A 22744-nucleotide genomic window follows, 5' to 3' on the forward strand; every position below is an offset into this window, starting at 1 on the left:
AGTGTCATCCAGAGTTTTGCAGAAACATGAATATTGAAGTTCTGTTGGTTGCCAACACGCGTCAGTGTGTCGGACCTTTTCAGTTTATTGACCGTCACAACAGCAGGATGGATTTGTTTGTGCTGCTTGTAGTTTCTGCGTTCTGGGATTTTGCATAAAAAGTTGAATGTGCAAATCAGTTTTATTTTTCTTTCTTTTTTTTGTTTTTTTTTGAAGACTAACAAATCCAATAATTCATTCTAGAATCAGATGGATGCCAAAAGCGTTGCGTTCACAATGCGGTCAGACATGATCAGTAAACACATTGTAGCTCTGCTTATTATCGCGTTGGTGTTTGATGGAGGTTCTTCTGCACCTGTGCAGGTCAGGTAGGTGTGCTTTACATAATTCTATAGGAGAACCACACACCTTTGTACCTATTGTTGCGATAAGGGTATGTAGCGTTATGCTTATTTGTTTTTTTATGAAAATCATCAATAGGCAGTCGATGAGCAGGATTTCAGAATAATGACTCGCTCACTGTAAATCCTCCTGCATCTTACATGGCGTATTGCTAAAAGACATCAATAATTTAAGACAAGACATTGATTTAAAAATGATTTCATCAAATTAAAAATGATTTTATCGCTTCTGCTAAAAAACTAAACAATCAGTTGTTATGTAGTTAGATCAGGACTGCATCCATTGCAAAGGTCTGTTTCCCCAGCAGACATCTACCTGCTATATATAAATGACAGCCTTTCAGAATGCTGTAATTGAACCAATCACAATCAAGGATTCAACGGAGCCGTGTAATAATGCTATTTTCTCAAACTTAATGTATTAAAAAGGGACAGATCACCTGGTTGGTAAAGATAATCCACAGAAAAATGTAGTTTTCGACAGGAGGCTGCTCACAACAAGGTCTTATCGGGATTTCCTGGAGAGAGACATCGCTGTGGAAGTTTTTCAAATGTATTGTGATGGTGCTTTGATATTGGAGAGAAGGCATACTACTACCGATTCCTCCAAAACTAGGCAACTCACACCAAAACTATCTAGATTGATAAACGACACTACGGCTAAAAGGCTAAAATGTGCATTTTTTAAATGTATTTTGGCGTGAATGGTCTGCTGGAACCCTTCCTTTAAAGCATCTTTAAAAAACGATGCGTGAGAGAAGTGAGGGAGCAATGGCTGCAGGAGGGAGTGACAAACAAGGAAGTGGTGTAGCCCTCTTATCTTTTTAACTGCTGTTCCTCTCTCAGATTAGTGTGCCGTCACCGTCACTGTTCTCATGGTGTTGTGTCTTCTTCTGGCAGAGCTGATGAAGGCACAGCAGAGTTAAAGCTGCTCTTTGACCCCGGCCTCCTCAAACAGCATGGAGGCGTCATTGATGGTAAGGAAGCAGAGGATATTTAATAACCTTGATTAAAACAAACATTATGGTTATGTCAATGTGTTGCTGCAGATTATGGCGAGAGGCCCTTCCCTCCTCCTCTCCCACCCGACACTGAATATCCTTATGAGCCGAACCTGGAGGAGGAATACTACTAACAGAAAGACAGCAGACCCTGACGCAAAAGAAAGAAGCTGATTCTCCAGCAAACACAGCTGTGTGTCACGAATACAAAATAAAACTTGACTATTAGTTAGGAAAAGTCTAATTCGGGGCGTTCGCTTCTCTTTTCTGCAGCTATCAACCTGCTTCCATTTTCTAAATGCAACACAAACAGTCCTCCTCCTATAAGCGCACACTGACCAAGACATGATGGCCTCGGGGTCGAAGACGCTGACCATGTGTTGCCACAAACAAACTCAGACTGAGTATTACCTGCCACCTCTTTACTGTCCACTTCTAAACTAATACATCATAAAAGTCATGCCTACACTGCAACATAACCCAAATAAATGTATTATAACATGAAGAGAATTACATATGTACTACATGTGCATACAATTTAAAAAGTGCAAAGTCATTGGCGACTGGACTCCATCCTGAAGTAGGATAATCGAGGGGTAGCGATGCTGAGGTCAGACGAGGCAGAATCCTCCCTGGAGTCCAGACACTGGTGGTGGTGGTGGTGGTGGTGATGGGAGGTGAGCAGGACTGTGATGCTGACTGGAGGTGACTGGGATGGAGGAGGGTCGCATCGGATTTGAGCTGGAATGACAACTGACAGCAGCAGAGAGGAGAACATTTCTAAAGTTTGACAGCAACGCTGTGATTGGCTGAAGGAAACTGGTGCAGAATCCGGTCGGTTAATTTAAAGTGGACGGCCATAATCACAAGGGGAGAGAGATTGTGAATGAAAAGGAGTGCAAAGAGTCTTCCCGACTGAACAGAAGGGCTCGAGTCAGTAAGGACTGCTTTATCAGGTAGAAACTTGTCATCGTTTAGATGCACTAGTTGTCAAAATAGATACGTTCCCTTCAGTTTAGCGACCCACTCTCAAGCAAGTCAGCGATGAGGGATGTCGGGATGCCGGGCAGCGGCACCGCTCACCAGCCTCATCTCATGAGAATCACCTCACACATACGGTAAGATAAATGTAATAATGACAGGACACCATGAGATCTGCATTAAAATGTTTAAATAATTCACACCAAAAAAAAAAAAAAATCCAAAATAAATTTCACTTACTACATGTTGAATCCATACAATGTCATATTTATAATTACAGATATTAAATTATTTATTTATATATGGCATGTCTATACACCCTTTGCAGAGCCCCCGCTACAGTACAGTTTCTCTATCTGCCTCGGTGGCTCTTGAGAAGGAACTCTTATAAAAGTCGGCGTTGCTCTCTTGAAGCTGCAGGATGAGGAGCAGGAAAAGCACTCGGACATTTCTTTTCTCTCCAGATTGTTTCCATTGTTGTCGTTGAAAGGAACAAACGATGGGGACCGGCGAGGTGATGCCTGAATGGACCATTTCCACATCCTTCATAAATGAATTTTTCTCGTACAGACATTTAATCTTCTGTTAAATATAGATCACATAAAATAATCTGTTAGAAATGTTGTGTTAGTGATAAATGATGGAGGAAGCACACATTTGTTTAACACTGAAGAACAACTGTGCTGTACCTGTGCTGGACCCAGGAGGATATCAAAAAAACAATATAAAAAAATGGAAATCCTTTGGTTTTCTTTTGTTATGAGCATTGAATCTTAAAGTCGTGCAAGAAAATTCAACGCAATTCCAAACCTAAAAAGATCCACATAGCAGCTCACTATAGCAAAAGACCACGAAAAACAGCACATCTTCCTTTTTGAGGAGCTAAAACTGGGGATTGTTTGACATTTGTACTTGAAAACTAACGTACATTTCTTTCTTTCAATAGACTAATCAATGAATAAAGTACTTATTTCAGCTCTGCATACGCCTGTAGTTCAGTCACATATTCATGAGTAAAGAAAAAAATATGTCTGCATGGCTTTTCTTGGCATTATATATTTATTTATTTTGCTTCAAAGTTGTGTATGTTATTTAACATAGCTGGTACCAAGTTACAGTTCCTGGTCTGAATAATACAAAATAAAAATAAATCCCAACTTCTCTGGGACTTCCGCAGCATGTACAAAGCAGCAATAGTGGTTATTTTGGCTGATGTCGGCAATAGATGATTCAAATACAACGCATGCATCACATGTTTTCACTTTGGCGCTCTGAGGGGATTATGTGCTTTAAACGTATTACATAAAGGCCCCGTACTGGCACGATTTCACTGTCCTGGAATACGACCGGTGACATCACAGGTACAGCACAGCAAATTTAGTGCAGTGAAAAAAAAGAGAAAAGAAATTACAATAATAAAAGCGCAATTCCCATCAAACATACTCCTCCATCGCAATTTGCATTCAAACTCTTCAAACTCAACACGCACTCGATGGCGATCCCTTGAAATGTCGATGATGTTTCACTGAGGAAGGTCACAATGATCAAGATGAAAAAGAGGCACTACTAGTGAAGATATGAAGACACCAGAGCTTTTCCTTCTGCTCCCTTGTCAGCACCTGTACCTCGGCCTTAGTATCCCACCGGCGGCCGCACTGAGAGCGCTTCGTGTTTATCTTCTGGCGTGGAAAACTACGAGGAGCAAGTTTCTCGAGAAAAAGACAAAAAAACACACCACACGAAGGAGGATTCTGTATGTCGGAGCTCGTCTTGAACCACCGAAAGGAGCCGAAGCTTAAGTCTTTCGTTCCTGGCGTTAAACATCTTCGACACTTGATTTTATACCGAGTATAATCTTAGAACTGACGGCTTTGCTGGGCAGGTTGTGGGGGCTGTTTTCAGCTGAGCATTAGAGCACCGATAGAAGCTGATTAAAAAAAACGTTTGAAAAGGAAAAGTCCAGGTTCACGCCGTTTAAAAACCATGGACAAGTGATGCTGATTGCATCTCAGGAGCTATTCCGGATGTTTAGTCAACCCCTTTTGTTTGTTGCCACTGAACAACGTGGATATATCATTTTTATATCAGGTGTGCTGAAGGTCACTGTTCCCACACGGTGTGCAGATACAAGCTGGTGGGGTCCAGTTACGGCTCCTGGGCTTTCCAGTGTATACACGCTACAGGCTCCCTAGTGACACAACGCTTGTACTCCATTTTGCATATTTTCCTTCTCTCACGACTTCCTTCTCCTTTGGCTCATCTCTATCGTTTCTTTCACCACAGTTCCAATACGCGCTCCTTTCTTCTCCTGCTTGTTTGCCAGATGTGTTCATTCGTTTTTCTCTCCTCTCTCTGTATTTTAGATATGACTGTCCTTCATGCAACATTATGTTATGATACAGTGTACTGTACAGAGCTGTGGCTGAAGGCAGGGCGGGGCTATTCCAGGTAGATGTCCTCTGTTGGGCACGAGAACTCCACAAACTCTTTATAGTACGACTGGAAGGCTTTCCTGAAAAACAAACACATGCACTTCAGACCTCGCCCTGATTATGCTGTAGAATCTAAAATATAGATATATTTTAGAATCTAAGGTATTTTAGATATTACATATATGTGTATAAATACATACATATATACAGTAAACCAACATATGTATGTATACATATATATGTATATACATACAGTATGTATATACATATATATGTGTATGTATATACGTATATATATTTATATATATACATACACGTATTATACACACTGTATATATATATATATATGTACATTTATATCTGCATATATATATATACAGAATAAACATGTACATACATATATATACATAGAGTATATATATATATATATATATATATATATATGTACACACATACACATATATACATATATATATATATATATATATATATATATATATATATATATACACACACATTTGTATACACATGTGTATATATATCTATATATACCGAATATACATGGACATACATATATATATAAATATATATATAAATATTGATTTTTATATATATATTCCGTCTGTATATTTAATTGAAAATTGATACTGTATTCTTCTTACTGTTTACTACTGTTTATTGTTATTTTATTTATATTACTTGATTGTTCTATTATGTGTCTCTATTGTGTGCAAGGCTGCTGTAATCCCGCAATTTCCTCACTGAGGGACTAATAAAGTATTATCTTATCTTATCTTATATGTATATATATATAGTTTCCAGGAACAAACAGTGATCTGTAACAGGTCAGCTCCTTCTAATCGCAGTAGATCAGCAGAGACAACGTAAATCCTGCATACTAACAATAAACACCTCTGAGCTACATCCCAGAACTCACCCTACTGACTCTGCGAGAGGTTTGGTGGAGTCTTCAGACACAAACACGTGGCACGCAAATCTCTGGTCTGCCGGGTGTTTAGTTATGAAACCAAAATACCTGCGGAGAAGAGACAGGGAGCACAGATGAAGGGACTCCAAACAAGGGTGTTCAGGGTACTCATCACCTTCCTTCTCTGAACACTGTGTTCTTTCGGTCATGTTGGGAAAACAATTAGCTGTTTATTATTTAGCAGGTAGTCAAGAGGGTGCAGTCTGTGTGTGACGGCTGGTACATGTGTTGGTTGCTAGCGACGCCTTGTGGTGAGTTAATGCAGATAAACAGCAGCAGAGGGTAAAAACGTGACAGTTTGTGTCTTTTTTTCTTCTTCTAGTCGAACAGCACAGAAGATGGGACCTGGTATTACAGCCTCCTCCCCTCCGCGTGTTCTGCCTTCACTTACTTGCTGTTTTTGGGGTGGTAGCCGCAGAAGGAGACGTTCTTTAACTGGAAGAAGTGGCTGCACTCGTTACTCTGTGGGCGGGACGCAGAAAGGAGGCAAAATAAATGTCTGAATGACGTGAAGAAAGGCCGCTCGCTCGACACTCACTTATTACAAAATGCATCGTTATACATTCAAAAGTCAAAAAATCAAAAAATACAAAAGAACTACATTATTGAGGTTTCAACTAGATAAGTGTTCACACATGTTATGTTGTTTACATTTGACTTAGTTTACATAAGTATGAACGTTAAATGTGAGTCATAGTTTGACGTGTTGGGACGTTTATTACTCAATAATTAAGACCAAACGCATGTTCAGTTTCATCCGGAGCCGTTAAGCAAACAACAAACCAGCAGATTCAATCATAGTTTAAACTGAAGGCAATTTTCTGTTCTATGTTTTTATTGAAGGGTTGTACTTAAAATGTCTTTAATCTCTGAGTGAATATTAAAGAAGAGTTGTTTTTTAGGATGTGAGTTTGGGATCGAAGACAAAGTTTATAATCTTTTAATGTTTTTTTCTGACAAATGTTCCATCGCTACAACATATTTTGTCTTTATAAGCCCTTGTAGAGATGGAACTTGTGTATACGACATATAGTTTATCATATGTTCGGCATCTGAAAAGTGGAAACCTGTTCCATAACTGTGATGGAGAACACAATGCAACGCTACTCTCTGAAATGTTGAGGAATGCGAGATTGAAAGGTGCTCAAAATGGAAACACTCGAGTCAGCTCTCCTTTAAGAAAACGCCCCCTTCACATCTCTGCCTGCAGTCTCCATTAGCAGCCGCACGGGGGCGACATGCCTCAGTTGTTGGATGGGATTCTGGAGCGAGGACCAGCTCTTATTGGCAAAACCTCCATGAAGATTTATTTTGCACGAGACAGACGAAGGGACGGCTTGAGCGCTTACTCTGTCGCGGGCGTAATAGTCCTCCTGAACGGCGAGCTTGATGCCTTTCACGCTGATCTCCAGGATGCAGGAGGAAGGCGGGTTGTACTTCACTGTCATCCGTCTGTTGGTGGCAATCTGGGGAACAAATGGGAGAGATGACTCCTACGAGGTAAAAAACTCAAAATGCCATTTTATCGACACTAGCTGATAATACAAAAGTAATACTATGTTGACGGTTAACAGGAAGCAAATACTGGTAATCCTGTGCAATATGACATCAATTCTTCAATTACAATGTACCCAAACAAGTGGCTACTTCATTGTTGTTGTGTGTTGCATTGTGCAACGATGACATCACGTTCTTAAAAAGCAGTCTGCACGTTTTTTCAATTTTTAAGTGCCCCGTTGTCAAATAATTTGGTACTTGTTCCAATGTGGACACACTTCATGTTATACATTAGAATATACAAATGGGATACATGACATTAACGCTATTTGTTTGGGCATTATGCCACATGTCTTCTGCCAAAGACATATAGACAATAGACATATAGACAATAGACATATAGACAATAGACATATGGACATATAGACAATAGACATATGGACAATATACATATTGACATATAGACAATATACATATTGACATATAGTCAATAGACATATGGACAATAGGCATATTGACAAATAGTCAATAGACATATTGACATATAGACAATATACATATTGGCATATAGACAATAGACATATGGACAATAGGCATATTGACAAATAGTCAATAGACATATTGGCATATAGACAATAGACATATGGACAATAGGCATATTGACATATAGTCAATAGACATATTGACATATAGACAATATACATATTGACATACAGTCAATAGACATATTGTCATATAGACAATAGACATATGAACATATAGACAATAGACATCTATAGGCATCTATGAGAAAATGACTCTACTTCTCTCGATTTATTCCCTCAGTAAACATTGTAAACATGAGTTTATGTCTCAATCTCTAGTTTCAAGTCTTCTTCAGTACAGCATGATGTTCATTAAGTAAATGATGGTCCATTTAGAGTAAAATAGATCGCAAAGCATACTCTGCTTTAGGGGCGGGGCTTACTCTACATCACACCTCTGCATTCCAAATATGGTTACTTCCGTTTCCAAAACATGGCGATGGCCGTAATCCAAGATGGCGCCGGCGAATTCGCCAAACTCAAGGCTTCAAAACGGCAGTCCACTAACCAATGGATGACGTCACGATGACTACGTCCACTTCTTATACGCACTATGGTTGGACCCAGCGCTCCACTCGCTCGCTGTGACTCCAGGCCGTGCATTCAGAGTGTGTGGCCCCAGTGGCGAAATGCTTCCACCTATGTCTTTGGAGCAGGTGGCCAGGTTCTACACACTAAGAGCCAAATGCTTGTCACACTCAACTACACACTGCACAACATGGGCCTCGTACCTTCTGCATAGCTGCACACAGAACATCGTTTCCTTTGTGGGAGGGCACTTGAACTGAGCCCAGGAACTTCAGCCGGTATCTGTCCATCCATTCACTGCTCTTCACTGCACAAGAAAGACACGTTATTAAAACCCCGGTTTCACAGCGACAGCGGGACAATAATATATCCGTCGTAGTTGATCTCCTCCTATGATTTAACGAGCGCGGCAGAGCCGGTACCTTTGTCGCTCTCGGTGTCCTTGGTCACCTCGATGGCGTAATACGCTGGGAAGATCCCACGGGCGCCAGTTCGCATGTTGAAGCCCTCGTACCAGTAGTCCTCCGACTGGACCTCCACCAGCAGCGGATCGTCCACCTCCAGCTCCAACTCGTCGTCGTGACGAGGGACAAACCTGTAGCGGCGGAGGAGGTTTTGTTACTTACACATAGTACATAATATGCAACTATTGCCCTGAGTCACGGAAATGATATTCAAAAGAGAGAGAGTCAATCACGGAGCAGCATTTAGCACGGTTGTGAGGATGCTGGCCGTGATGAAGATGCAGCTCTTCCTCACCTGTAGACGGCTCTGTGGCTCTGATCCCGCTCCTCTCCATTAATGAGGCAGGAGTATAAGCCGAAGGACTCTGCGCCTTGGGAACCAGAGGAGAAGAAAAGAGAGCGTGACACAGAGCCGTGCGGAGTGCCGGCCTCTGCAGTCCGGCAGGCGGAAAGATGATTGACCTTCACTTCAAATTGAAACAAAGGTCCATCACACACAAACACACACATACGACACAATTAGGACACACTGTGTTTGCTTTAATGCTCACATGCATCCTATAGGGCAGATGAATCACACTTTAATCAGGCGTGGAACAGATGAGCTTTGTGTAATTCTACCTGCGTTCCCCTGAGACATCTGTTCCCCACCTCCCCTGCACCGCTCAGATAAACTGTATTATTATTTCTAATGAGTCGGTGAAACACATGGACGGCATCCAACAACACAGCGAGGGCTATTAGAGGAAATGGTCGCACATATATTATGAACAAACCTCTGTCCGTCTCTTTCATATGAAGGAGACGGCTGCTTCACACACACACACACACACACACACACAAACGCCAGGACGTGGGTCAGTGACCTAACGAAGGTGAATCCGACAATCCTTCATGAAAGGACCCTCCTCTCCCTCCTCATCCTCGTTCCCAGATGCAGTCTGGGAAAGCAGCAGATCTTAAGAGGACGTGGACGTATCCCGCTTTCTCGTCTCTGCTCGAGTTTTGCTGCTCGAGGTACTTATCGACATGCATGTGCTGATTTTTTTTGGGGGGGATTGGAGCACAACGTTGAATTGGGAGTACTCTTTTCATAATACGCATGATTGTTATGTACAGTCGTGTTCGATAAAGACTTGTGTTTCAAACCCCGGGGGGGCAGAAGACAGAAGACACACCTTCAGCCGCTGCTCTTTTGAGGTTTAATGCAGAACCCTCAAGAAGACGGTCAACAATGTCCTGAAATGGGATCTGAAAATCTTCCGGATAATAGCAGTCAAAATACACATGGTGGTGACAAATATTTTCTTTGCAGACGCCGCTGAAAAAAAAAAAAGAAAAATCAACAAAGCCGCCCCCTTAGTCCGTCCAAATAGTCTTTCAAGGACTTCCATTGTTTTAATGTCCGACTCGGCACACTATCTTCTTTTTATTTTTTTTATGTGTAAGTGGTATAAACAGCAGAGGGGAAGAGGGAGGCCAAATACACGGAACCGCAAGCTGCTTTTGGCTCGGCGTCCCTCCGCCCAGCAGGCCGCCCATATGTCCAGCTGGGTTTTCTGCCCGGGACGCTCTGCTGTCGGGACGCTGATAACGACATCAACAAAGTGGCGAAATAACTGCAGCTTTGTGGAACTAAATCAGTACAACTGGCATGTTAATGACGCGTTCAAACACTTTCAAGCCGCTGCTCGTGATTCAAAAAGAAACTTCCAAACGCTGTTCCCCGACCAGTTTCAGTTGTCAGTCTGACAAGTTAAACCTAAGTCGGTAAGACAGAACGTCACAATAAATATATATCACGCGTCGTGCAGAATATTCCGGCTCCTGGATATCTCTGCGGCTCTGCTTCATCGGCCACGTTGCTCTCAGCCTTTTTCCCGCCGGACAGCGCTCACTGCAGTGTCACTGCTGTGTTTTAAAAAGGGGATTACGCGGAGTAACAGCCCGCTGGGTCTTTGTGCTTCCTGCTTGTCTCACGCATAACTCCATTGTGTTCAGAAAATATCCATATTCTCAAAATGTAAAAACAATTTAAATAAAGTCTCTGAGACGGAGAGGAGGGTGGAATGTTAACCGGCGCTATAACACTAAAAATACTGCGGTTTAAAGAAGCTGTGATGTCACAGGTATCGTGAGGCTATCCCATAATGCAAAACAAAGTGGCTTAGTTTGAATGTATTTGCGTGCTGTATGTTTTTCTAGTTACAGAACATAAATAAATAAATACAAAATCAATTTAGATTTACAGCCATCTCATTTACATCAGGACAACAATAAAATACCAAATGGAAAAATTATTAAGAAAATCCTCATTTGTTCCTTTATCAGGGAGCCTCCCCGCTATATAATAATAAAACAACCACGACTTCAACACGTTTATAATATTAACCCTTTTTACATGCTCGGCTATGCAATATGGCCGACTATCATGGTTTTAATACAAATACAGTTTGTTACCGTTATCGACATTTGTGACATGCGGTTAATCTATGAAAGATGAAACATAACTTAATATGTATGCACTGTGTGAAATTGCAAAACATGGCTGTGACTTACTGGAGGAGCGAGAGCGTCCATTCATGAAGACGTTGAGGAACTTCTTGGAGAAGGTCAGGTCGACCTCTGGAGTGGAGTCCTCCTCCGACAGACAAGCCGTCGCCTCTCTCCTCACTCCTCCTATCTGAATGCCGTCCTCATCGTCCTCGTCCTCCTCCTCCTCCTCCTCTTCCTCCTCCTCCTCGTACTCCTCCCCGATGGCCGACTCGTAGGGAGAGGAGACGCAGTTGTCGTAGACGGTGGCCGAGTCGCTGTCGTCGCTGTAGCCTTGGTAACACTGCCGGAGGCTGACGAGTTCCAGCTGAGCGTGCTCGTCCACCACCAGCGTGTATTTGACCGAGTCGTACGAAAGGCCGCTGGCCTCCGAGTTCATGGCAGTTCTTAGCGGGACTCTGCCGCCACCGCCGTCCATCGCCCCGCCCACCTTCCTCATCCTCCCGTCCATTATCACCCGGTCCACGTCCTCATCCTCGCCGCAGTAGCTGTCGTCCGTGGCGTCCACGTACTCCACCGAGGATCCGGGTCTCAGCATGACGCCCGCCCCCGTTCCCGCCCCCTTCAGGCTGAGGTCCAGCGTGAGGGAGGAGCGCGCCGCGCTGGGCGGCGTGATGAGGGACTCGATGCAAGAAGCATAGGAAGGCGGGGCGATGTAGACCTCGTCGTCCTCATAGATGGAGGCGTTTGTCCGGTCCGGGAGGGGCTGGTAAGGGGGCGGGCCCTCTGTGTCGGAGCTGATGGACATGCGGCCCTGCTCCGTCTGCTGCGAGAGGAAGGGCCGGTCCTGCGCGTCGGGGGGGTCAAGAGGGTCGAGAGGGTCGGCAGAGCGCTGCACAGGGGTTAGGTAGATCTCCTCCGTGGGCTCTAGGTGGACGTCCGTGTGGTAGCGGATCCTCTCCCGGTGGGGCCCGCCTCCGTCCGTCTTCCCCGAGTTGGCCGGGTACAGGGGGGCCGGCGTGTAGTTCTGCGGCGGGGGAGGCGGCGGCGGCGGCTTCTCCTGCAGCTTGGAGCGAGTCGCGGACGAGTGTCCGGAGGTGTGGCTGTGTCGGCAGGGGGCGTCGGTGGACGTCCCGCGGTCTTTGGTCTGCGCTCCGCCGCCCTGCACCTTGTCCTCGTCGCTCAGACAGCTGTGCTCGCGCGGAGGGGTGCGGTCGCCTGGGTCGGGGGAGAAAAAACGCAAGCACAGAGCGAACACACGCGATGCAGGAAAGCGGACATGGCAGACAGACAAACACACGGGCAGACATGAGGGCAGACATGGCGACAAATGCAGGAAAATGGGGCGGAGGGGAGGGAGGAAAGAAAGAAAAGTACAAATGGTTAGGTAACCCAGGCGAAGACAATGGACCTGTTATGTCATAATCCATCGCCAGCAAATCCAGGCTTGATATTTTCACTGTGGATGATGCAGCACTGGCTGTCTGATGCCAAAGAAGAGGGAATGGAAGGTGAGCTCAGTGTTTACGGAGGACGATTCAGGACAATACTCAGACATTTCAGTCTGATCTCTCCTTGAGAGGGGCGGCGTTTGCATTTTTTTGCCAGTATTCGATGCCAAATAACTTTACGACGATTAGCCCTCTCATCATATTCAAAATGAAAAAACAAAAACAAATGGAAATTCCTCGTGGGGATGCACTTGTTCTTCATCGAATCACTTTGCAATTCAAATTCAGTAGAAGAGTCTCAGATGGCTCCTTAAAACAAACGTGAGGCCGTGGGATATCGTGAGCTAGTTTGCATATGAATCAAACCAGTTGTGTTCATTGACGAAGCTGCAGGTTTTATCGCAGTCTAAGTCTAACAACCATAAAAACTAAAGACTCTACATAAAGACTCTGCAACCCCTGAATCTCAATGCCCAAATTAGCAGCTCCTTAAATATTTTTATTTTTATATTTTAAAAATAGCATCTTCTTTTATATCCATTCGTATCTATTTGGGATTTTGAAAATGCTCACGCAGTAAAATGGATATTCCATTAACATTTCACTGTTTTCCTTTTACTGTCATTACATGCAACCTTATTCGATTGCATGTAATTGGATTGTGTTACCAGCGGTCTGCTTGTCTTTGTTCACAACAACCTGCACACTGGACGTGACCCGTCTCACCATTTTATTCTAAGTCTGTCCAGTGAGTAAATCACCTGATTTACACCACCTATCCAAGGGAGGTGTCCTCATACGTGGAGGTTTAGCGTATCAGAGGATGACAATACAACAAATACATACATGACTTATTATATTACTATAATATAAAGCGGCCTAATGGACAACATAGTTTATGTCGGCCTCCTAGTTGTAACATAGTCTGAAATATCAAAACAACAAGTAATCAAAAATATGCAGCGCACCGTTTGTATACCGTTTCCTTTTTTTGGTTAAGCAGATAAACATTTCAAATAATTCCAGTTTAGCAGGTTTTTTTTCAGAATAACGCTTTAAATCTGTGTTCTGCCACCAGTGGGCTTGAATAAAGCAAAAAGCAAAACTAACCAATTGGTTAACGTTATGGAGGTGTTTTTAAATGATTTGAAATAACAAGGATCACCTCTGTATCGCTTCCATCCATCAGTGGGGAGTAGTTGGCAGCGAGTTTGCGTTTTAGTTTGGTTAGTCTCGGCTCACATGGCGCTCTGAAAGGAGCTGTGACAATAAGCCATGACAGCTCCCAGCCGCTTCATCCAACAAACACACGGTACACGGCCCTGCTTTCGGCTTCGCTGCGGTTAGCTTAGCATCGATAATCCAAGCCTAAACACACAAGACTCGCTGCAAGTGGCCGCTGCTGTGTCAGTAGCACAGGGATGAATAATATTCCTCATCGACACGGCGAGAACATTCGGACGAGTTAAAGCTCAATACCAGCTCGTGGGTTAAAGAAAAGCTCACCTGTTTTAAGGGGCGAGGACGAGCCCGAAACCTTCTCCTGCCAACTGTATTTCTTCCCAAAGGAGTTGTTGTTTAGCGTGTCCTGTGGAAGAGGAAGAGGAGAAGAAGGAGGAGGAAGTGGTGAGAGAGAGAGAATACATCAGATGAGAAAAAGAGAGAGGGGAAGATAGAGAGAGGTTCGGTCAGTGAGTTTTGGGTCCAGACACTCAATGTACACAACTTTTTTGTCCTGCTCGCTCGCTCTCTCTCTCTTATTTCACACACACACACACACACACATACACACACACACACACACACACACACACACACACACACACACACACACACACACACACACACTCACACAAAGCTTCTATTCTGTTGAATGAGCAGGGATTCTTTTGTCTGTGATCCGTGGTGTGCATTTAAAGGGAACCAAACCTTTTTACCAAAGCTACTGGACACACACACACACACACACACACACACACACACACACACACACACACACACACACACACACACACAGACGTCTCCTTTGGGCTGTTTTGAGGGATTTGTTGCTAGATGGGCCTTTTCCAGACACCGTGGCTCTTTTCCTATCACAAAACAAGTTATTTTCTTTTTTTCTGCGTATTACAAAACGGTTTTCTCCCCCGTTATTCTTATTTCTATGAACATAGTTTTCAAGACATCGATTGATTAATTAATGCTGCAGTGATGTAGAAAAGTACTAGTGGGTACAGTAGAGGGCAGCGAGACACTTGTTACCAGCTTGGTGTTAAATTAATCTGCTAATGCTTACTCTATTTTTCTTTTTAGGGATTTTATGTTCAATGGTTATGTGAGAAAAACTTCTCTTCAAGAATTTAAGGTCACACGCGTCGAGTAATCGAAAAACAAATAGTTATTTTCAGGGTGCAGTAAAAAAAATATCCCATTGAAAGCTAAAAAATAAAACGTCTATGATAAAGCATCAAATGAGATGGGGATGAACAACAGACCAAACCTGCTGAGCTCTATAGTGAGTTTCAGCTCATTGTCTAACTGTCCGGCCCACGGCTTTACTGCTTTGGTGTGTTTTTTGTAGCGTAATTTTTTGGCTGTTTTCAAAGAAAAAACCCTAAAAAGGCCGCTGCACACTAACCACTGTACCTGCCCAGCTCCAAACAGCAGACAGACGAGGTAAGACACTAAGACACTAAGAAGTTTGAGATGTTTTTCTGAGGATTTGGTAGAGACCAAAAACAGAAGTGAATAATGGACTTGTGTGAGGTGGACACAAACATGACTCCAACTGCTTTCCATGTCAATTTAAAAACATGGCGTCATGGTTGCGGTTCACAAAGCTTACAGCTCTCACAGACGCATGGAGATGGTGAAGGGAGGCTTTAAGGGATGGGAGTTGAACTGGAAACTCCTGCGACGACGACGACGACGACGACGACTTGTTGCCCAAAATAATATCTTCGTCCTCCTCCTCCTGTCCACGCATCCCCCAACGCATGACTCACTTCCCCATCTACGTGCACGGACGGAGCTGTCGCCGTGGTAACGAGTGAATCAGCAGGCAGCATTAATCTCAACTTTTTAACCAGAATGATGGAGAAAAAAAAAGATCATCGCTCAGGGCAGTGACTCGGGCATCGTGTGTGTGCGTGTGTGTCTATTAATGGCTTAAAGGAAGTGACTCTGATCACACATGAGGGGAAAAGTTTGGCGAACATGGGAGTTTGTAACTCGCCTTCTTTTCGTTTTTTTTAAGCCACCATGTTCCCAGATCTCAGCAGTCAACTCGGTAAAACGACGACCAGAACAACAAGGATACGATCAAACTTAATGTCAAAACTACGAAAAACCTTGGGGAGTGTTTGCGTTGATTGACAGGCGTCACTCAGCTGGGACGGATGCTTCTTGCTCCTCCCACCTCAGCTCCACCCTTGGATTTGCTCTCTAGAGTACTGAAGGACAATAACTGGAGACCCAGGCTGATACTAATATAAATATATACCAAAATATTACTCATTGATGCCTTTTTTCAAAAAATCCTGATATTGTCTTTGCCCATCTGTATTTTTGGGTACAACTCAACAAATCGAATGTAGGTATACCTTCCAAATCTCACACACACACACACACACACGCGCACACACACACACACACACACACACACACACACACACACACACACACACACACACACACACACACACACACACACACACACACAAACAAACACACATGTACAGTACTTCAACATATGGAGTGTGCCAAAGCCAGGGGAAAGATTAAAGTCAGACTCGGATTAAGACGGAGGGCTCCCTCCTGTTTTTCTGTCTGAATCATTTTACTTCAGCAGCTTCAGAGGAGACAACCTGTGAAATAAAACCCTATGTCTGCTAAGAGCTGACTATATTGCACATACTGTAAGTCTTCTCCACTTGTCAAGCCTTTTGTTTCATAGCTTTTACTTTAATGTTGTGGCTGAAATCATTGACATACTCCTTTGCTAATATTGCCTCACTCAGAGTCCTGTGGTTGCGGAAAAAGGTGTTTCAGTGCCTCATAAGATTCCTCACCTCGTGATTCTCTGGCACAGAACGCTGACACTCAGCAGATAATTGGATCCAAAAATACTGCTTTTCAAAAAGCCGGTCGGTGTTCAGAGCTGCTTTTTTTCCGCAACCACAGCAGGACTCTGTCACTTGTTGCCAAATGATGCGGAGCTAACTGTATATTTTTGCATTTTTACCAATCCACTGACCTGGAAACAGTCACTCTCTTTCTCTCTCTCTCTCTCTCTCTCTCTCTCTCTCTCTCTCTCTGCAGATCATCACTACTCATCTATCTCATCTCATTTGAGTTGCGTCCGCGCCGCCTGACTTGACGTTATGTTCACACCAAAGCGACCTTTTCGCGGGGGCGCGATTACGTACAAAGACGACAACGCGAAGACGCACATTTAGAGATTTCAGTTGAGCCTTTGAGTCTGTGAGTGATAATTTAAAGCTAATGATTTATAGATGGAGGTCATAACACAGAGCAAACGAATATATATACCTCAAATTAAGCAGACAAATTCATTACAAACACTGAAACATCATCTGTAAATATGGCGCCGTAGTTTGTTTTGTTAGCACTGTTACTATACGCGGCGTTAGTTGCTAGCCGCCACCATGTTGAGAGCTGTGTGGAGACAACATATTGGGCTGAATTGGCTTTTTTAAGTAATCAAAAATGACCCCAAGATCTGCTGCTGATGGATGGTAAGCTAACGACATGTTGTCTGTTGCTTCGTGTCTTCATAGTTCATGCAACGCATCCAAGAAACCCTCACCCACTCCATGGTGGAAATATATTTAAAATCAAAAGGTTTTGTTTTCTCGCTGCTGAATGAATGAGAGTGAACAATGTCCCAGGAGACAGGGAGACTTCCCAGGAAGAAAAATGTTTCAGAGCAATTATTCCCTTCATGCTTTCCAGTTCTGACAGTTCAAAGACACACACACACACACACACACACACACACACACACACACACACACACACACAGTCACAGCAGCAAGAATAGTCGGCTTGTTTCCACCTCATGGAAACTGAGCAAAGAACAAAGCGCAGACACATATAGAGCTGCTTGGTTGATCCCGTCGACAGCCTTCACTGTGGGGCAGCGCGTGTATGTTGGACTCAGAGTCGCAAACTCACGATACATTAATGTCCACGTTGCATAACAAGAGGATCACCACGCGGACGCTGCATATTTCTGCAGGACCTGGCAGGTACATTTAATGTGAAAGGGGCGATGGGGTGTAACTAAAAGGATGATGGGATGGGACAAGCTATTGTTAGCTACGTGTTAGCGACTTACTGGATGGCACTTGCAAATAAAGCTACATAGCTTTCTGATTTATCCACGTTCCACCATAACACAGAAGTAGCATCCTGTCAAAATGCTTTGGTGAAATATTGTTCGCCCAGAACTGACATTTGAACAAAGTCCTTGCTGCACTGATTCGTTTTTTTATGTGGTTTTGTGAGCATTAGGTGTATTTTGGTCATTTGAGCCCAAAGCACGATCCTCCCCAAAGTCTAACAATGTTGTTTTTGTGCCGAAACCGAACCCGGCCTGTGTGACGCCATGAAGCTGATTCATTTCTCTGCAGTTCATTTGTAACTTCATAGACGAGTGACGTCATCCGTCCGATCACATCAGAAGACGCTTGTGTGCGGTCACAAACGATGTCCTTAGTTGTTGAATTTGGAGGAACTCGCATTAATCTGTACCTTTGAGGTGTTTAACACACACACACACACACACACACACACACACACACACACACACACACACACACACACACACACACAGTGAAGAAAAACATGTAGCTCTGCTGTATGGACAGGAAGTGGACGGACACTCGTGAGACCAACACATGCTCATGTTTGTATATCTAAACTTTTGAGGGCCCTTATTAATACGGCTACTTATTATGTAGCTTCAAACTTTTCTCTCCTCCTAACATCTATAACACAACTCCCTAAAAACAGGTAATTTCTTGCTATTGTTCTTCACAGGAAGGAGGTACTGTTGAATGCAGTATGTATTGTGGGTGCATGGTCTTTATGATGCTTTACTGATATTATAATGCCAATGATTTATGTGCAATACTTATTTACATATATCTACAATATCTAAACCTAGTTCTACCTTAAGCCTAAACGTAACCAACAAAAACAAAATGTCTTCGCCCTCTGGGGTATAAAGCAGAAATTGGTCCGCACAAAGATTGGACGTACACACACACACACACACACACACACACACACACACACACACACACACAGTCACAAGATCCAGCAGCATTCAAACACAAACAGAGACGGGCACCAAGGGGGGGGGAAAAATCTCTGTCTTGACAATTGAGGCTATTGTTCAGTCCAGTGAACACATCCTGTGAGAGAAACAATTGTAGTGAATCCAATGATGATGTCAGACAGGTTGTTGATACATATTTACATGTGTGTGAAGCGGCAGCCAGACAGGCAGACACACAGATAGGCAGACACAAATCTTCTTATTTGTCCACTCCTCCTCTTTTTCTTTTTTTAATCAATATTTAGTCAATATTAATCTGCCGCAAACGGTGTGTGTGTGTGTGTGTGTGTATGTGTGCATGTGGATGAGGATCTACCTGTGTACGCGGCACAATCGAGATGAGGTTAAGGGTCGTGGGTCTCTTGGGCCGGTAGGTATCCATGGTAACAGGTGCCGCAAGGACCTTGGTGACCGGCGGGGTTGCGATGGCTGACGCCTTCGAGGACTCTTTGTCACCGCGGTAACCGTCGGCACCGTCGATGAGCTCCAAATGCAGCATCTCTGCCTGGAGCTGGCCGACGGCACCCAGCTCCGCCCTCCCCGACAGGCTATTGGTTCCTCGCCTCACACGGCCCTGCAGGGATTGGAGGACACGCGGCGTCAGTCGAGGCGGAAGAAGAGAGAGAGAGAGAGAGGCAGCAAAGAGTGAGGGCGAGAGAGTGTGTGTGCGGGGATGGGATGAGGAGACCGAGGCGGCCAATTAGAGACGGCTCTGTCTTCTGCCTTTTAACACTCTCGCTGCCAAACGCTGAGCTGCTTAAAGCCGAGGGCAGAGACGGACTAGTCAGCTTCTCCACCGGACGGCATTTACCGGCAGCAATGAAGTGAGAATGGAAACTTAATTACATATTTTGACATACATACATGAAATGTGGTCTCTGTATTTAACCCATCCTCAGCAATTTAGGCGCCCGGGGAGCTCAAGGACTTCCACATGCGAACTACGGGGACACCGGGGATCGAACCGTGAACCGTGAACCTTGCGGTCGCTGGACGACCGCTCTACCCATGACCACAGCCGCCCCCAAACGACTTCCACTAATAAGTGTTCAGCTTGCGATCTCAGTGTTGACTGCAGTTGAATTTGGTTTTAACGTAACACGACCATTGCCGTAGAATTTCGTTGCTACAGTAGGAGCAGCTAATCAAATGATGAGGGCATTTTTAAGAGCTAAGTCTTTAAATTGACCCACAAACCATCTGTACAGCTGTGTTGATCTCATCCACGCTTGTTGCTGTGTTCCTCATCACCTAAGACCTCGCTAGCCGCATTAGCTCTAAGGACGGCAATGTTGGTTGGTGGGTCTGGACTGAAATATCTCAACAACCACTGCTGATGGATTGCATTGAGATTTTGATATTCATGGTCTACAGAAGATGAATCCTTCTGACTTTGGTGTTCCCTGTGACTTTTCGTCCCAACGCCGGGGGTCGGCGGGGGTCGCTAGTAATAAACTCTCTCTGCAGCTCCGCAGTTCAGTGTGTCGAACCGTCTCGTCGAGTATTTACCGATGCACGTTGGACGTGATGAATAAAAAATGCAGGAGGAGGAAAAGGGAACTGAGCGTCTGTCCCCACAGTAAATCATCTGTTGGAGTGTTTGATGGTTATGTATTTGCGCCTTAGCACGTAACAGCTGTGAAACAATCATAAATTATAGATTTTCTTTCTCAGTATCTCTGGCTGTCTCTTCTACAGAGCGCCCCTTAAAATGGCTCCCGCGATCTTTGCCTCCTTTTGTCTTTTTTTTAATTAAAAGCCCGGAAGCCTAACTTTACTTTTTATGTTGTCAAACCAAGCCAAATGCTCTCCCCTCATCCTGAATCAACCGATCCCAATATTCCTGTACTTTGAGATAGTACTACCACCCAACCAGGGCCTTTTAAGGAGGATGGGGACGGGAGAACTTCATTTGGACCCTGGTCTTGTCCTGGGGTTTCGTTCCCCAAGAGGTTCCTTGACCTATGTGGTTGAAAAAGGTGCTGAAAGCTCTGCTTGGCTCGGTTGTTTTCACACATTCCACAAGGCAACTTCTACACAAGGCAACTTCTACACAAGGCAACTTCTACACAAGGCAACTTATAGGCCTCTTGTGATGAGATTCACTTTGTCTTTTACATCGCTGCTGAAATCAAAGCAATGTGACAAACACCGGGGTCATCTGGGAGACAGAGTAAGTCAGGGGGCACTGGGGCAGCACAGTCTGCTTCACTTACCATCACAATCTCTGCAGCTACAGCGCCCGCAAACACACACACACACACACACACACACACACACACACACACACACACACACACACACACACGCGGTAATTCCTCCTGTTGGTCGATGTGATGTAGATGCATTGACATGGACATCAAGTCGCTGTTAAGCCTATTACGGTCCTCAGCTCCCTCTTTACTCCACATGGCAAACACACAAACATGCAGATATGCACAAATGCACGCTCACAACGCCAAAGCTGTCAAGCTAATATGAACTACAACACGAGAAATATGTCAAAGTCAATCAAATCGGTCAGAATTATTGGACTGGTTTGACTTAAAAAGCTTTTAAACCTGCGATATTTTCATCAGTCTGATTTTAGTGTCACTCTTCCAACGGCAATACGCTGCCAGTTAATTACTGTTGAGAGTCTTTTCTTCCTCATGACTGCATGAAAACACTTTATTTTTGTAATGGCCCAGTTTAATTCAAATGTATCATAGTTCCCAAAAACATTATCCAGTATCCATAACCCAGTACAGATGGGTGGCATAGACTTAATGAATTACACGACATTCAGAAGCATTATGTCTGTATCATGTAACATGTTATGATACTCATAATAAAATCACATTTTTATATATATAATATTTGATAAAATCCAATCAACCCAACCAAAACATCCCAAGAATAAAAAATATAAATAATGTATTGAAATGAAAATAAAATAGTTATTAATAATATATAAGTTCTTGAGTCCTTTCTATTGACAGACGGTGGTCAAATATCATTAATTGCGAGTCAGTTGTTGATACACTTATTTCTTAATAAATAATTCCACAGCTCAATGATACTATTGATTTATCGCTTAGATCTACATGTCAGTAAAACATGAAAAGAAACCCAGCACGCTTCTTAACGACACGGCAAAGCTTCTATGTAACCCTTTCTTTACATTCATTCACTTAACAGCCTTCATATCGTGTGTAATAATAAGAAACATTCTCAGTCATTTAATCCGTGGTTATAACTGTAACCTTATTTAAACCTCCGTGCTGGCTCTTCCTCAGTGAATGACTGCATTATAAAGACTATGCGCTCTCCTTTGTAAATGAAGCAGAGTGGTAAGGAGAGTCAAAGTGTTGCCTTCAAGCACATTTGTATGCAGCGACACTCTGACCACACATATCCAGAGTCTCTCTCTCTCTCTCTCTCTCTCTCTGTTTGTGCAGCTGCGTTCTTATTCAGCGATTGCCTCCTTGAAAGTCCATTTTTGGACTTGATAGCAATACAAAACCTTCCTTTTCATATGTTCCTGCAAATGTAGCCCAAAATGCTGCTTTAATTAATGACGC

The 22744-nt window shown here is 43.6% G+C and overlaps 1 protein-coding gene across 1 annotated transcript in view; it reads right to left on the reverse strand.

Moving 5' to 3' along the window:
- Positions 1 to 4822: 4822 nt before the first annotated feature.
- Positions 4823 to 22744, reverse strand: part of mapk8ip1b (mitogen-activated protein kinase 8 interacting protein 1b) — a gene marked incomplete at both ends in the record, with an annotated part of 37375 nt that continues 19453 nt past the window's right edge. The window contains 10 exons of the mRNA XM_079216484.1: positions 4823 to 4895; positions 5753 to 5851; positions 6195 to 6265; positions 7153 to 7269; positions 8616 to 8719; positions 8835 to 9007; positions 9172 to 9247; positions 11436 to 12587; positions 14327 to 14408; positions 19498 to 19755. Coding sequence (XP_079072610.1) covers positions 4823 to 4895; positions 5753 to 5851; positions 6195 to 6265; positions 7153 to 7269; positions 8616 to 8719; positions 8835 to 9007; positions 9172 to 9247; positions 11436 to 12587; positions 14327 to 14408; positions 19498 to 19755 — 2205 coding nt within the window. The remainder of the gene's footprint in view (positions 4896 to 5752; positions 5852 to 6194; positions 6266 to 7152; positions 7270 to 8615; positions 8720 to 8834; positions 9008 to 9171; positions 9248 to 11435; positions 12588 to 14326; positions 14409 to 19497; positions 19756 to 22744) is intronic.

Source organism: Taurulus bubalis (genome assembly GCF_910589615.1).
Source record: "Taurulus bubalis genome assembly, chromosome: 4".
Lineage (NCBI taxonomy): Eukaryota > Metazoa > Chordata > Actinopteri > Perciformes > Cottidae > Taurulus > Taurulus bubalis.